Raw genomic sequence first — 13882 nt, forward strand, 5'->3', positions numbered from 1 at the left:
AACAGCGAAGGAATAATCTACTTATAAATCTTGACACGCTTTAGTGATGATTCATACTGTGGGGAATTACCTGCGCGCGAGCATTGACTCATAAGGTGGAAAACAGACAAGTGTACGCTTTTCGGTGACTTTCCCTCAGCATTGTGATGACCTCATCCGTACTGTGACTCCTTACAGAGCGGCTATCTGCACGCTGTTTGATTTCACTGCATAAAACGTGTCAAAATACGATGAGATAACCCGTCAGCGGTGATAGTGAGTCATCATGACATTTCCAAGGGTCTAAAGGGCTGAAAAAGAGCAGTATTTATAGAAACGTTTAGGTAGAAAAAGTACACAGTTTAAGAGTTTCACATCGTGCCCCAGGCCTACAGGGAAAACGGCTTATTCCATCTTCCACACATTTAAAAAAAAATGTATTAAATATCTGCCTTTTTTTACATTAAAACATATATCACTAATGAAGAGGAGCTCTCTGGATAAAATAGGTTTACATACTGAAAAAAAATAATATATATATATATATATATATGAAGGCCCATTTCCTGTAAAGTTCTGCATTTATTAAAACTTTTCTGCGTTTTGCGTTCAGATGTGACAATAAAAAAGTAAACTGTTAAAATAGAGCTAGTCAATTGTTAGATAATTAACCGGCAACTTGTATTGCTCATCGGCAAATCGTACATTAATTTTAAAGTAAAAATACACAAATGTCACTCCTTTCAGCCCTGTGATGTGACCAGAATCTGTTTATTTTAAATTGAATTATATTACAATTATCCTATAACAGGATATCATTGGAATGGCCCTACTAGACAGATTCCGTGCACCATGTGTGCAATCTCAGATAGAACCTCCTTTGCGAATATGCGTAAGTGCACTTGGTGTTTCTTCACGACCACACGATGGGACACGTGCAATCGCCGTCTACAAACACCCGTTGCTACCGATTCATCGTAAATGACCCAGTTCTGCGCCGCGCGGAGACAATGACCTATTTACCACACAGCGTTAAAGGGAGAGGAAGGTAATGAAGAGAGAGGGAGAGCGGGTGTTGTTGTTAACCAGGAAGAAATGAAGGATGATGGGAAGACTGAGGGGTTAGAAAGAGAGCGAGAAGCATCTGGAGACGGGAGGAGAGGACTGATGAAAATGAGCACGAGTGAAGGCGGAGAGCCAGAGGGTTGTCTTTTTTTTGGGGTGGGGGGGGTTTCCATGTTATGTATTTCCCTCGCTGTGCCTCCACCCACAGGTGGTCAAACTCTTCTGCCTCACTTCACCAGGCTGAGCCACTTCCCAGAAGCTGTTTATATTTGTATGTCGAACTTTACAAAGCATAATAAATAAGGAATGATGCCACTTCTCCACTGTATGTTTTATGCATAGCTGCCTATCCTGGGCAGCACACACACAACCAAAACACACTTTCCTCCACTCTGGCAACTCTGGCAACTCACAATTCAAGATCTGGCAACCCGAGGGAGTTACCACGGTGACCCCAGCCCCATTAACAGGTGGTTTAGATGCTGTAAGTCACAGAGGTGATGTTGGCGGGTAACTCCTGGGACAAAATACGCTCCAGTTCCTCACATCTGATCTGTAAATTATTCAGTGTTCCCATAGTTTTCAGTTTATTCAAGTGAAAAGGTACTGTGTGCGCTTTGGACCTCAGTTCTGTCTTGTTCTTGGACTCTTGGCTGTGTGAGTTGTCCATTCTAAATAGAGGACGTATTCAGTGTTGAAGGACTCTGTGCTGCGGTGTGGCCTCTCCTGTTTAATATGTGCTCACAAAAAGGATGAGAATAAAAAGAAGGGTACTTTTCTGCGGGAAAAATATGTATAGATAAAAAACGCTTTATATCCATTAAGGAAGAAAATGCACTTTAATTTGTCAAAAATGTTACTTCAAATTTTTTTTTTAGGCTAAGAAATATGTAGGAAAAACATCTTAATATTTATTATTAAAAACTCCTCTGTCAATTTTGCAATTATTTTTTAGGGTTGACTATTGGTTTACAAAATATGAACACAATGACATTTTAATACATAATCATTTGTTATATTCAATCACTAAGTGGGAACACACCGTTATGTGCAGAACATGTCATCCCTTTAATTTAATCCAGTCTCTAAAACAAGGAAAACCCACTTATGAGCTTCCACAGTATCCAAAATGTCAGACTATATCTAGTCATGTAAAACAATATTGATATAATATGAAAACGCCCAGCCCTTTTCTTGTTTTACATTCAAACTCATATAGAAAACCTTAGTTGTTTCTAGCCGAAATGAAGAGCGCTGCTCCTTAGTCACAACACACACGGAGCCCTCAGCCATGCTTTATAATGAATGACTCGACCAATCGGCATCAGTGTGATGGTACGGTAAGAACATCATTAATTGCAGTTCACCCTTGAAAAAGAGATCTTTTGATCTCAAGGGCCTTTCACCTGGTTAAATAAAGGCTACAAACAAGTGCAGGAACAGAATCAAAGCGACACCAGAACAGCTGCCCAGTGGCGTGACATCCCATCTCCTCGGGCAAAGTTGGACCAGATGCATGATGTCCTGGTGACGCAGCTCCTCCGTTTCTTCAGATCTACTTCACTCACCTCCTCTCTCGATATCCTCCTGGGAAGTTTTGATTCGTAGGTTTTATCTGAGCATGTTTGTCAAAAGAGAACACAACTTGACATTGATATATATATATATATATATATATATGTATTTATAATTGCTTCTGTCTTTCTTTGTGTCTGCGTGCAGCTGATGGCAGAGTGAACACTGGTCATGCTGGTGTGTTGCTGGTTGAGAGACGAGGCTCCTACCCGCTGATTGACCTGAGAATCCTCAAAAGTACGTGTCACGATTTAAAAAAATTCAAAATAATTGTGATTCATCATTTTATTCCATTCAAAAATGCTTTAAACTGTTAAAATGATACTGAACATACTATCCACATCTTTGGAATAACAGCCCATTAGCTAAACTTAAAGAGTTTACAATATATATTACAAACAATCTATGAAATCTTAAAACTGTTTATAAAGATGCTTTTGTGTCAGTGATGCACTTCCTTGTCAGGTACTCTGCACGGACTGTTAATGTATTTGTATTTTCAGCCAGTGCACAGCAGGGGGGGGTAGAGTCCGGCACCAGGAGGAAGGTGAAGCGTCAGCTGAGCTTTCAGAGGTACTGCCACGCCTCCAGGCTGCTCAGGGGGGCGATGCCCAACACCCCGGGGTCCCTGCACCTACTGGACAAAAACTACCTGGGACAAGCCGCAGTAAGAACACACTTACAGCAAACTATTGTAGATATGTGAATATATCAAGTTTAAATCACAAATCAGTTCTGAAAACGTTCTCTTTTCAGCACATGCTGTCAAAAGTCGGCACATGGAACTTTGACATTTTCCTCTTCGATCGTCTTACAAATGGTAAGAAGGATTTTCCTACTATTCCAAGTTAAACAGATGTTTTACCTCACCCGCCATATTCCTTCACCAGTTTAACTTTATGATAGCATTGTTTTTGATTTGTTACAGTTTGATTTTAGATTCAATGCTCTAAATATATATTGAATTTGTGCGCTGTAGGCAACAGCCTGGTGACTCTGATGTGCCATCTCTTCAATGTCTACGGTCTCATTCACCACTTCCAGCTGGACATGGTCAAACTGCACAGGTTTCTCGGTAAGTGGCAAGCCAGTGTCCGCATCACACATCCACCCTCTGTCCCGACATGCTTCCAATAAAAATAGATTTAAAAGTGGACAATTATAGTTTGACTTTAAGTTGCACAAGAGCCTACCATATTGTTATAAGAACAGCTGGAGACAAAAACCTTTTTTGTTATGGAAACTAAGTGAGTATTTGTATGTCCTTATACGTCCTTTTGTTTTGTGTGGTTTAACCACACAATCTAGATTCTTATCTTTTCAACATTCACAAATACTAAAATCTTTTTTTTTTAAATGTGTTTTCTTTAAAAAGCCTAGATATTGTTATCAATAGACAATACTCCACACCAAATCAAAGTAATGTCAAGCATTATAATATAAATGAAAAATACCAGTTTTACAGTGATCTTTTTATTTTTGTAACGGACATCATTTACATTTTTGTTTAAGTAACTTTACTCCACCTTTATACATGTTTGCACAGAGGACTAGAGTAGATCCTTAAATTAAAACCTCTTTGTACTGATTTGAAAATTAATTCAATTATTTCCCCATAGCAACACAATGTTATGAATTGAGAGCTGATCATTTTATAATGGTTAACATGTGGATTCAAGCTTAATTATTTGTGTGTAGATTGGATAATGCTCATCACACATATAATGTTGTGTAATTTCATAACTTATGGACATCTCAAGAAGAAGCCTGGGGCAGGAGCATATGATTTTGGGCGTTAACTTGCAAGAAAGGCCTCAACACATCCAATACAATCTCTTTTTACAGTCTCAGATATTACATAACCTTACATCATTCAATGAATGCCTCTGGGTCATCATTGGAATACACTTCAGTGTACGTGTTGAAGTAGAGTCCACGAGAGGACACCGGAGGCCCAGATACTCATGTTTACTAAACACCGCTCAATACAACATACTGTATACACACATTCATATACTACAATGACTCTGCTCAGACAATCACAGTCAAAATGTAAATAGGGTTTAATCTTAATCTCCAGGCATGGTGCAAGAGGACTACCACTCCCAGAATCCCTATCACAATGCTGTCCATGCAGCTGATGTCACCCAAGCCATGTACTGCTACCTGAAGGAGCCAAAGGTAATCGAGAATCACACTCACCTCTCTTTCTCTCGCACGTATGCATGCATGCATGCATGCACGCACGCACGCACGCGCGCACACACACACACACACACACACACACACACACACACACACACACACACACACACACACACACACACACACACACACACACACAAACACTGTAAGGCTTCAATGGGCCTGAGCTCCTTCTTGACATATTCTATTAGCCGTCCCTCCCGAGGGAGAACTCCCGCTCACTTAGAGCCGAGCACACATCCATCCTCCGCCTGCAGAGACCCCTGAAGCCCTCTGACTGGATTAAGAGTATCTATCCCTCCATACAGTAATTGCTTTTGTGTCATCTGTTGCTCTGTAAAGCACTTTGTGATGCACCGATTTTGTTAAAAGCACTTACGGTACATAAATACAACATCACAACACACCAGTGTTTATCTAGATAACAGCATACACACTCTAAATAGAAGATGCTGCTTGTCTGATCAATACGCCACTTTGTCCTTTTACATACTATTAAGCATTTATCCTCAACCTGTGACATAAATATATGTCTATCATCAATATCAAAAACCAATATTTGTTTTGTATTTTCACCTTAATGTAAAAATGATTCAATGTCAGAATCAAATATACTTTTTTATTTGGTATTTAAACAATTATAAGCTCTTCAGGGCATCTTCATATTTGAATGTGTTTCTTTATTATCTGTATATATATATATATATATATATTTTATTTCAATTGTTTTATGAAGTGCGTCTTATATCTGTCTTGCTTTGCTTTTTGAGTTGGTTAGCAGTTGTTCACTTTTGGATTTTAAAATGTTATTGATTGTATTGCAAACTTATTTTTAACTCCTTGAAATCACGCATGTACACATAATAATAATAATAATAATAAAAATAATACATTTGATTTCTATAGCGCTTTTCTCTGATTCAAAGTCGCTTTACAATATAAGGGAGGGTTGGGGTATGCTAATATATTTCACCCGCTGACTTGATTCGAATGTCTTTCATGTCATGATCTGTCTATCTTGTGCAACATTGTATAAAAAGTAATTTAAAAGTAAGGTTTTATTGTTATTATCAAGAGTCCCTCCTACATTAGGAACAACATGACGTTTGAACCTTGGTGTGTTGCAGCTGGCGGAGCAGCTGAGTCCTCTGGACGTGTTCCTGGCTCTGATGGCAGCAGCCGCTCACGACGTGGACCATCCCGGAGTCAACCAGCCGTTCCTCATCAAGACCCGACACCATCTGGCCTCCCTCTACCAGGTAAACCCAGCTGGGCTCACGTGTGTCAGTACTCGGGCTAAACTGTGTGTTAGTTGTGGTGTTCGGCCTGTAACTGAGTGTGTCTCCACAGAACACATCTGTGCTGGAGAGTCACCACTGGAGATCCACCGTGGGCATGCTGCGAGAGTCCGGACTGCTGTCCCACATGCCGGCTGACATCTCGTAAGAACTTTGACACAAACACACAACATGAACAGATCCTTTATTAGGATTCACTACTCGTATTGAAGAATTTGACTTCAGCACTGTTGTGTATCCAGGTCTTCTGTAGTATACAAACCATGACAACAATGTATTATAATAATTATAACTTCCCTACATAGCACTTAAAATGCTTTGTCTTATTGGAAACTAATATACTGTACTTGCAGGATTTCTGCTTTTTTGAGTTTATATCTTACAAATAGTTGACTGCGCTTATTTTAAGTCGCTTGGAATAAAACCATCATTTAAATGAAATGTAATTTAATATGCTGAAATTGTACCAATACTATAAACATAACCTTATCTTGATCTCAAATGTGCAGAAATACCTGTTTTAATGCGAGAAAATAAAGGTTTGCATTGTCCAAACATTGAATTATAAATCAAATGTCAACTTAGTGATTGAGTCTCAAACCTTCAAACTGTTCTGTAAAGACATGCCTACTGCAAACATAACTTTGGTGTTCCTGCTCTAGAGTTCTTTGTAACTTATCAGGGAACATAGCACCGGCTTAGAGTTTTAACACACACAACTACACACATCAGCTTGTTTGATTTGTTTAAGTAATCATGATGCATGTGGCATCACAATCTCTTTTCATCCATCGACCCCCGGCGTTAGGTAACAGGTCAGGGTCTGTACTAGAACACCATCACAGCTATTCATTAAGGACTTTTATTTTTAAAAGTATGTAGAAAGGGCAGCCTATGATAACTTACTAAAGAAATAGACAGCATCTCCCAAAAAACACATCTGTTTGTGTAGGTTTAGAATACATTAGATCAGGTATCAGTGGCTTTGATGTCTGGTCTCAGTGGGGCTCCCCTCTCCTCTGCAGGCAGGACATCGAGCAGCAGCTGGGCTCTCTCATCCTCGCCACAGACATCAGCCGGCAGAACGAGTTCCTGTCCACCTTCAGAGAACATCTGGACAACCAGGACCTGGACCTTCAGCTGGCTTCACACAGACACTTTATCCTGCAGGTACGTCCCTCACACTGCTCTGACGGTACAATACGGTGTTATTAAAGTTCTGCAGTAAAGCTAGCGTAGCTGCACAGTTGGTATAATCTCTGTCTCTGCTGCAGATCGCTCTGAAGTGCGCTGACGTCTGTAATCCGTGTCGGGTTTGGGAGCTGAGCAGACAGTGGAGCGAGAGGGTGTGTGAGGAATTCTACAGGCAGGGTGAGTGAAGTGTGTTTAAAGAAGACAAAAAGAGAAACTACTTTATCTTTTAAGTGGGACTAGCATTTTCACTACTAGTAGTGTTTGCACACAGTGGAAATGATTTATAGCCTCATTTTCACATATTTGTTTAGCAACTACTCCTATAAAGACCACTTTTCCCAAATACATTGGTGAATATTAGACTTAAATAGCCTTCTGACATTATGTTTGTTTGGTTTTCATGCACCGTTGTATTATCTAGCACTAAGTAGGATATATCGGAGCACTTGAAGCTTCCAAGTCGAAAATAGGACTTGGAAGCAGATCCTCTCAGAAATGGTCTTTGTTCACATTCATTTTGGTAAAAAAGCCATTTGTGGAGCATCGCGCGCCCGGCCACCCCTCGAGACCGGCTGATTGTAAGCTGATCAGCCGTGGTTTGTACGTTTGGTTGCCGGTGAAGTTACACGTTAATAAGATAGTTTGACGTCGCATACACAACATGTTGACATTTTCATTGCGAGTGAAAGAAGACATAAAACTCGCAATTTGTATCAAGTCCTGGAGGTCAACCTTAAACAAAAGGTTTGACAACAAGAAGGTCCTTGAAGCAGTTTTGGAGAGAATGTAAGTTATTTAAGTCAATGTTTTATTATGAACATACAATTGGCTTTTCATTTGTTTTTGTATGGTGTCACTTATAGTATTAACTATTTAGTAAGAAAATCGGCACGACAGACTTTTAAAAAAGCGGGAATGGTAATCGGTCGGTGAAATTACATTGGTGCATCCATACTGAAAATGATAAAGGCAAATGTTGACGCTTAAGCAGTTTTAAAATATACTTATATTACTCTTTTGGTATTTATCAGTAAAGGTACCACCCTGAATATGTTATGATAGGCTGCATCAGCATCATGTTTGTTATGGCTTCTCTTTTACTCATCTGGAGAGTGTTTTCTGAATTTACCCGACAGGAGACCTGGAGAGGAAGTTTGACATGGAGATCAGTCCTCTGTGTAACCAGCAGGCTGACTCTGTGCCAGCCGTTCAGATAGGTGAGTACCAGGAGCACCAAGAACTGTGTTTTCATCAAATATCTTACCTTATTGACTCACCTTTGTCCTGTTTCTCTCAGGGTTCATCTCCTACATCGTGGAGCCTCTGTTTGACGAGTGGCACCGCTTCACTGAGCCCAGCTCTCTCAGCCACACCATGACGGGTCACATGCACAAGAACAAGGCGCGCTGGAGCCGCCTGCGATACGCAAACACTCCTTCAGACTCACAAGCAGAAGAGCCTGAAGGGGAAGGAGGAGGAGGAGGAGGAGAGGTGGAAGGCATCTCTTAATTTCCCTCCTATCTATTGAGGTGTTTGATCTTCCTTCGTAAACGAAGGAGAGGAGTGTGTATCAACCTCCTTGTTTGTCCTTCAGCAGTCTTTCTCCCACAGCCTGTTGTTCATAGGCTGCAGGGAGTGGGAGTCTGGCCTCCATTCATACGGAATGGCTCCCTCTGCTGGAGGAGAGGACTGTAGCACTGAGAGGGGAAAAATAAGGCGCAGAAAGATTGAACTTTCAGATGGATGGATAATCTTAGCAAATATTTGCCAATTTGAAAAAGACATGCCTCGTTCTTATCCCCTGTGAATTGGAGCGTTTATTTTTGATGGCAGAACACGGTATAAATGAATTTGCACAATGCTGCTTGAACAACGAAGACATTAAACGAGTCAGCTGGACTGTGCTGGAAAAGGTGATGAAATGAATGGAAGAAGAAAAAGAAGAATATTTCCGCCTTGCTTTTTAAACAACACAAACTCTATTAAACTCTTTTCACTTTTTTCTCTTTTTGTACAGCTTGCACTTCTATTAGATGCTCTTTCATACAAGTGTCACTTCTACTTTTCACTGAAGTGCGTTTTTAAAGTTGGTATGTCAAGGTACTATAAACTTTACAACATTTCTCTATTAACCGTGTAACTTACTGACTCGTACAACTACTGACTGACACAAAGTGGCTTGAACGCTGATGTCAAGTGTCAGCTGGATGTTTCTGAACTCGCCAATGTTGAAAATACAAACCGAAGCCATGTTTTTAAAGTGTTTGTGTAGACACGGTATAATATGTACATACTTTAATGTTCAACCTCAGCACTTCACATGCCAAAATCTAAGTAATGTACATTTAACTCGTTGCACTTGTGTGACCTTTGCAACAACTCGTTTGGTGCATTTATTTATGGGATATGCTCACTTTACCAGCTCATATACAACACAGCCTTAACAGCAAATGTCTGTTAATCTTATGTTTTAATGATGTTTTAACCTTTACTGGTTTTTACAGTGTCTGCGTGTTTTTCTTCAGCCATACCAGCGTACTGTAACTTAACTCACATGTCCAAACACTACTCCAGCCTGCTTACTGTTTGATCTGGAACAGTCTCAGGGTCAGATTGGGTGTTTCCCCAGTGAGCATTTGCAAGTCGCCAATTCACTGTTCTGAGAGATGCCCTCACTGCTGTCCCTCTCCAAGGCTTTTATAATTCCTTCTTCTTACATTTGCTACAGTCACTGTGTGCACATCATGATCTGCCACATTCATACTTGGGTCTATTTGTGATTGCAAATACCTCCATGTCTAATATTTTCATACGATACGATACCATCATTCTTTATATAATAAATAATATAAGATATATTTAATTCATGGTCAAAATTGTACTTTTACATCTATGTTATTATCACCCGTATGAAGCTGATATAAATGATATGTTAAACAAAGCCTATAAAGAGTTTGTATAAACTGTTTGGTCAAATGTATAAAGTGTTATTTTGACCACTTTGATCTATCGTTGATGTTGTCACGTTCTGTCAGGGCCGAGGCTGTGTACTGTTACACGATGCTAACAGAAGCTGTAGTTGAGCTTTATGATTCAAACAACCCAGCAAACACTGTATAACACACACTGATATCCCACATATATATATATACTTATCTTGAATAAAAGTGTAAAATATATATACAGTATATAATATCAATGAACTCAGTGTTTTGAATGAGTTTCAGTGCAATAAGGTTAAGTCACTGGTGAGTTGTAATAAAGTGACCATATTCAATACTTCCTATAGCTCTGGTAAAGCATGTATGTCTTCACTGTAACTGGTTAAGCTGACACTCCTAATGTAAGCACCACTGTAGTGCACACTGTGGTCATTATCTCACAGGACTCATGTACCAGCCGTTATTAACCATGAATCATCTCTGTGTGTGAAACCTAAAACATCAATATGTTGTTATTTCTAAGTGTAAACAAACTGAAGTTAAGACTAGGGCCTCGTGTGGCGTTCAATACCTCTCACAACCGGCACTGATGCAGGGTCATTAAAACAGAGGCCTACTGGTTTCACAATAACAAGTGTATACTATATGTGTTAATACAGTTGTGTATGCTGTAGTGATTATCCTACCATATTCACTATATTTATCATCTTGTTAAAAAAATATTGTCTCCTAAAATCTGAGAATTTACTGTAATGGCTAAAAGGCATTTGTTATATACAGTACCTTGTAATCGACAAAAATGGCGGACATTTCTTTTTAACCAGAAATCCCAATATATCTGTAAACTATAAATATTTGTTACGCATTATATAGTGGGGGTATGTTCTCCCTTATCTTACCCAGTCTTAATGCATGTTCAAAAGTAACCACTGTGCTCAAACGCTTCATTCTGTGGTGCAGTTCCACCTCAGTTTTAACTGTGTTGTCCAATACTATAATGTCAATCTTCACACATATTTTAGGTATGGTAGTCGGTTGCCTCATGGTTTGAAAGACGTTCATCCCAGTGCCAAATTACACAGAAGTAATTATAAAGTATTCTTTTTGTTTTTGGCCCACGTTTGTTTGAGTCAATGAGAAATATAGATGTATATTTGTTTCTGTATTTTGTTAATTTGTTTTACAATGTCCATTTAGTGATGGATCTGGAGCTTTTAACTGTTTCACCTGGTCGTCGTGATCCAGTCGTTGTGGAGTTGTAACATTTCCATTTTCTCTGGATACTGTAGGCACATTTTGTCAATGTTCGCTTTTCAAGGTAAAAGCTCATTCTTGACTGGCAGTTTATAAATGTATGTCCAAACAAAGTTGATGTGTTTTCTTCAGTTGTCTTTGAGATGAAGATGTTTGTCTTTCCATTATTATCACATTTAGCATGTGTCTAAGCACAGATAGCTTCTTATAGCAGCAGAAAGCTTTCGTATTACCAGCTACATTTTAGATTGATGTCTTAAGGTTAAGTATATATTGTTGTTCATATTGTTAAAAAATTCTCATAGAATTTCAAATGAAGCCAATGATGTCCACATTTGATACTGGTATTGGTGAGTTTATGGACATGCTTACCATCTGACACTTCAACTGTACAATCCAGTTCTGACACCTCACCTCTGAGCACTGTGAACTTATCAAATAAATATTTTTCAATCAACATTCAACGTGTTGGATATCCTATGTGTAGTGTTGGGTGGAAATTGACTGAATTTAGATAAATGCAAGAGCTTGATTTCAAAGAACACATGTTTGACCACTAGAGAGCAACAGTGTCTATGAATGAGAAGCTCCGTGTAGGGGGGGGGGCATCATGGGTGACTCTCCCTGCTGCCTTGTTTACAGTATAAATACAGTAGTTGACCTGTGAATCAACATGACGAGTCATTTGATGTAAGCTTAGCTAGGGGCCATGAGCTCATGTGTAAACAGTTGTTGAAAGACGGGCTAAAATCTAACATCTTAAAGTTGCTCTTAGTTTTAGTTTGCAGGACAAACAACATGAAGCTAAATGAGTCGCACTGTTGATTCGTGAAACTGGAATATTGCAGGGAGCGTGCTCATATTTTAAAACACAGGAGGTACATTAAAACAAATATTTTAGACGAGTGGAAATGAACGTCGAGGATTAATGTAGATTTATGATTTAAAAGAGGAGAGTAAAGCTATAGTGTAAATAAAGAGCTGAAAGGAGGGAAAGCACAAAGATAGTGTAGTGAGAAGAGAGGTGCTGTGTTTCCCTCCTCATTTGCATATATCTGATTTGCAATGCAAATGAGGCTCGTAGATGATGACAGTACTTATGGTTGGTCACCTATTCAATTATATTACACTCAACAGTTACATTTTGCTAAACTTTATCTTTTCGAGTGCCATGGGCCTTATTTAAATGCTACAACTCAACTTCATTCACCCCTGAGACTTTCTTAGTATGACTTGAGGTAAATGAGAATACAGACAGACGCATCATAAAAGTTCAGTTTTGAAGATTTAAATCTGTTCATCAGAGCATTACATCTTACATCCATTTATGTTTATGATTCTGTCTCTGTGTTTCTATGTCTCACACACACACACACACACACACACACACACACACACACACACACACACACACACACACACACACACACACACACACACACACACACACACACACACACACCTACACACACACACACACACACACACACACACACACACACACACACACACACACACACACACACACAATTCCCCTCATTCATTCAGCAGTCCTCAAGCATGTGTCACTGTAAATATTGACACTGCAAACAAAGCCCCTCTGATGCCCCTTAAATGACACTAAGCCAACCACTCCCATCATATCGATAACCATCTACCTTCCAAAGCAAACCAGTAAAAGGCACCTTACGTGACATTTTTCGCCGGTAGCTTATAATTACATAACATTTGTCTGATACTTTTATCCAAAGCGACTTACAATAAGTGCAAGATTCAAACTCAGAACAACAAGGAAAGAGCAGATGTATTCACTTCTAGCAAGTCTTACCATTGTAAGTGCTGGTGAATTAGTTACACGCCCTAAATGAAAAAAGGAAAGAGCTTTTTATTTTTGTTCTCAAGAATTTAATAACCAAGGTACAATTGAAACGGATGCTTTTACTGTACAACATGGGATACACCCTCCCAAAATGTCAAGTGAACTCTAAAAAAACCCTCCACTGCTCTGAGATGAAGAGCAAAGGTATGTGTAGAAAGTGAAAAATGAAACTTGTGGTGTATGTGTGCTTTGTCTGCCTCATTCTTTCTGTCTGGCTACTGTGCTCTGCACCGAAAGGGTTAATCTCCCATTGTTAGTCCCTGCTATATCGGCTGTGTATGCTTTCTTTCTCTAAATAAGTATTAATTCAGTTCAATGCAGGTCATTTCCAATAGTCCTGTAACACTTTTTAGCATGTGTCTGTTATTCTGTCCAAAACCCTGACCTTTAGCAAAAAGAAGGACAGCGTGTGATACATCTCTCACTCTCCTTCTCTTTTCCCCACACTATTACCAACTACATAAAGTACAACATGTCACAATAAAGACCAC

At 39.3% G+C, this 13882-nt stretch overlaps 1 protein-coding gene across 2 annotated transcripts in view; it reads left to right on the plus strand.

Moving 5' to 3' along the window:
• LOC117440049 (3',5'-cyclic-AMP phosphodiesterase 7B-like) overlaps positions 1–11926 on the plus strand; it is a 28243-nt gene extending 16317 nt beyond the window's left edge. For both annotated transcript variants that reach the window (XM_034076265.2, XM_034076264.2), the window contains 11 exons: positions 2767–2856; positions 3123–3286; positions 3376–3439; positions 3599–3694; positions 4700–4800; positions 5952–6083; positions 6175–6266; positions 7148–7292; positions 7397–7493; positions 8453–8533; positions 8614–11926. In XM_034076265.2, the coding sequence (XP_033932156.1) occupies positions 2767–2856; positions 3123–3286; positions 3376–3439; positions 3599–3694; positions 4700–4800; positions 5952–6083; positions 6175–6266; positions 7148–7292; positions 7397–7493; positions 8453–8533; positions 8614–8825 (1274 nt within the window). In that variant the 3' untranslated portion in view covers positions 8826–11926. The remainder of the gene's footprint in view (positions 1–2766; positions 2857–3122; positions 3287–3375; positions 3440–3598; positions 3695–4699; positions 4801–5951; positions 6084–6174; positions 6267–7147; positions 7293–7396; positions 7494–8452; positions 8534–8613) is intronic.
• Positions 11927–13882: the final 1956 nt, after the last annotated feature.

This window comes from Pseudochaenichthys georgianus, chromosome 24 (assembly GCF_902827115.2).
Source record: "Pseudochaenichthys georgianus chromosome 24, fPseGeo1.2, whole genome shotgun sequence".
NCBI lineage: Eukaryota > Metazoa > Chordata > Actinopteri > Perciformes > Channichthyidae > Pseudochaenichthys > Pseudochaenichthys georgianus.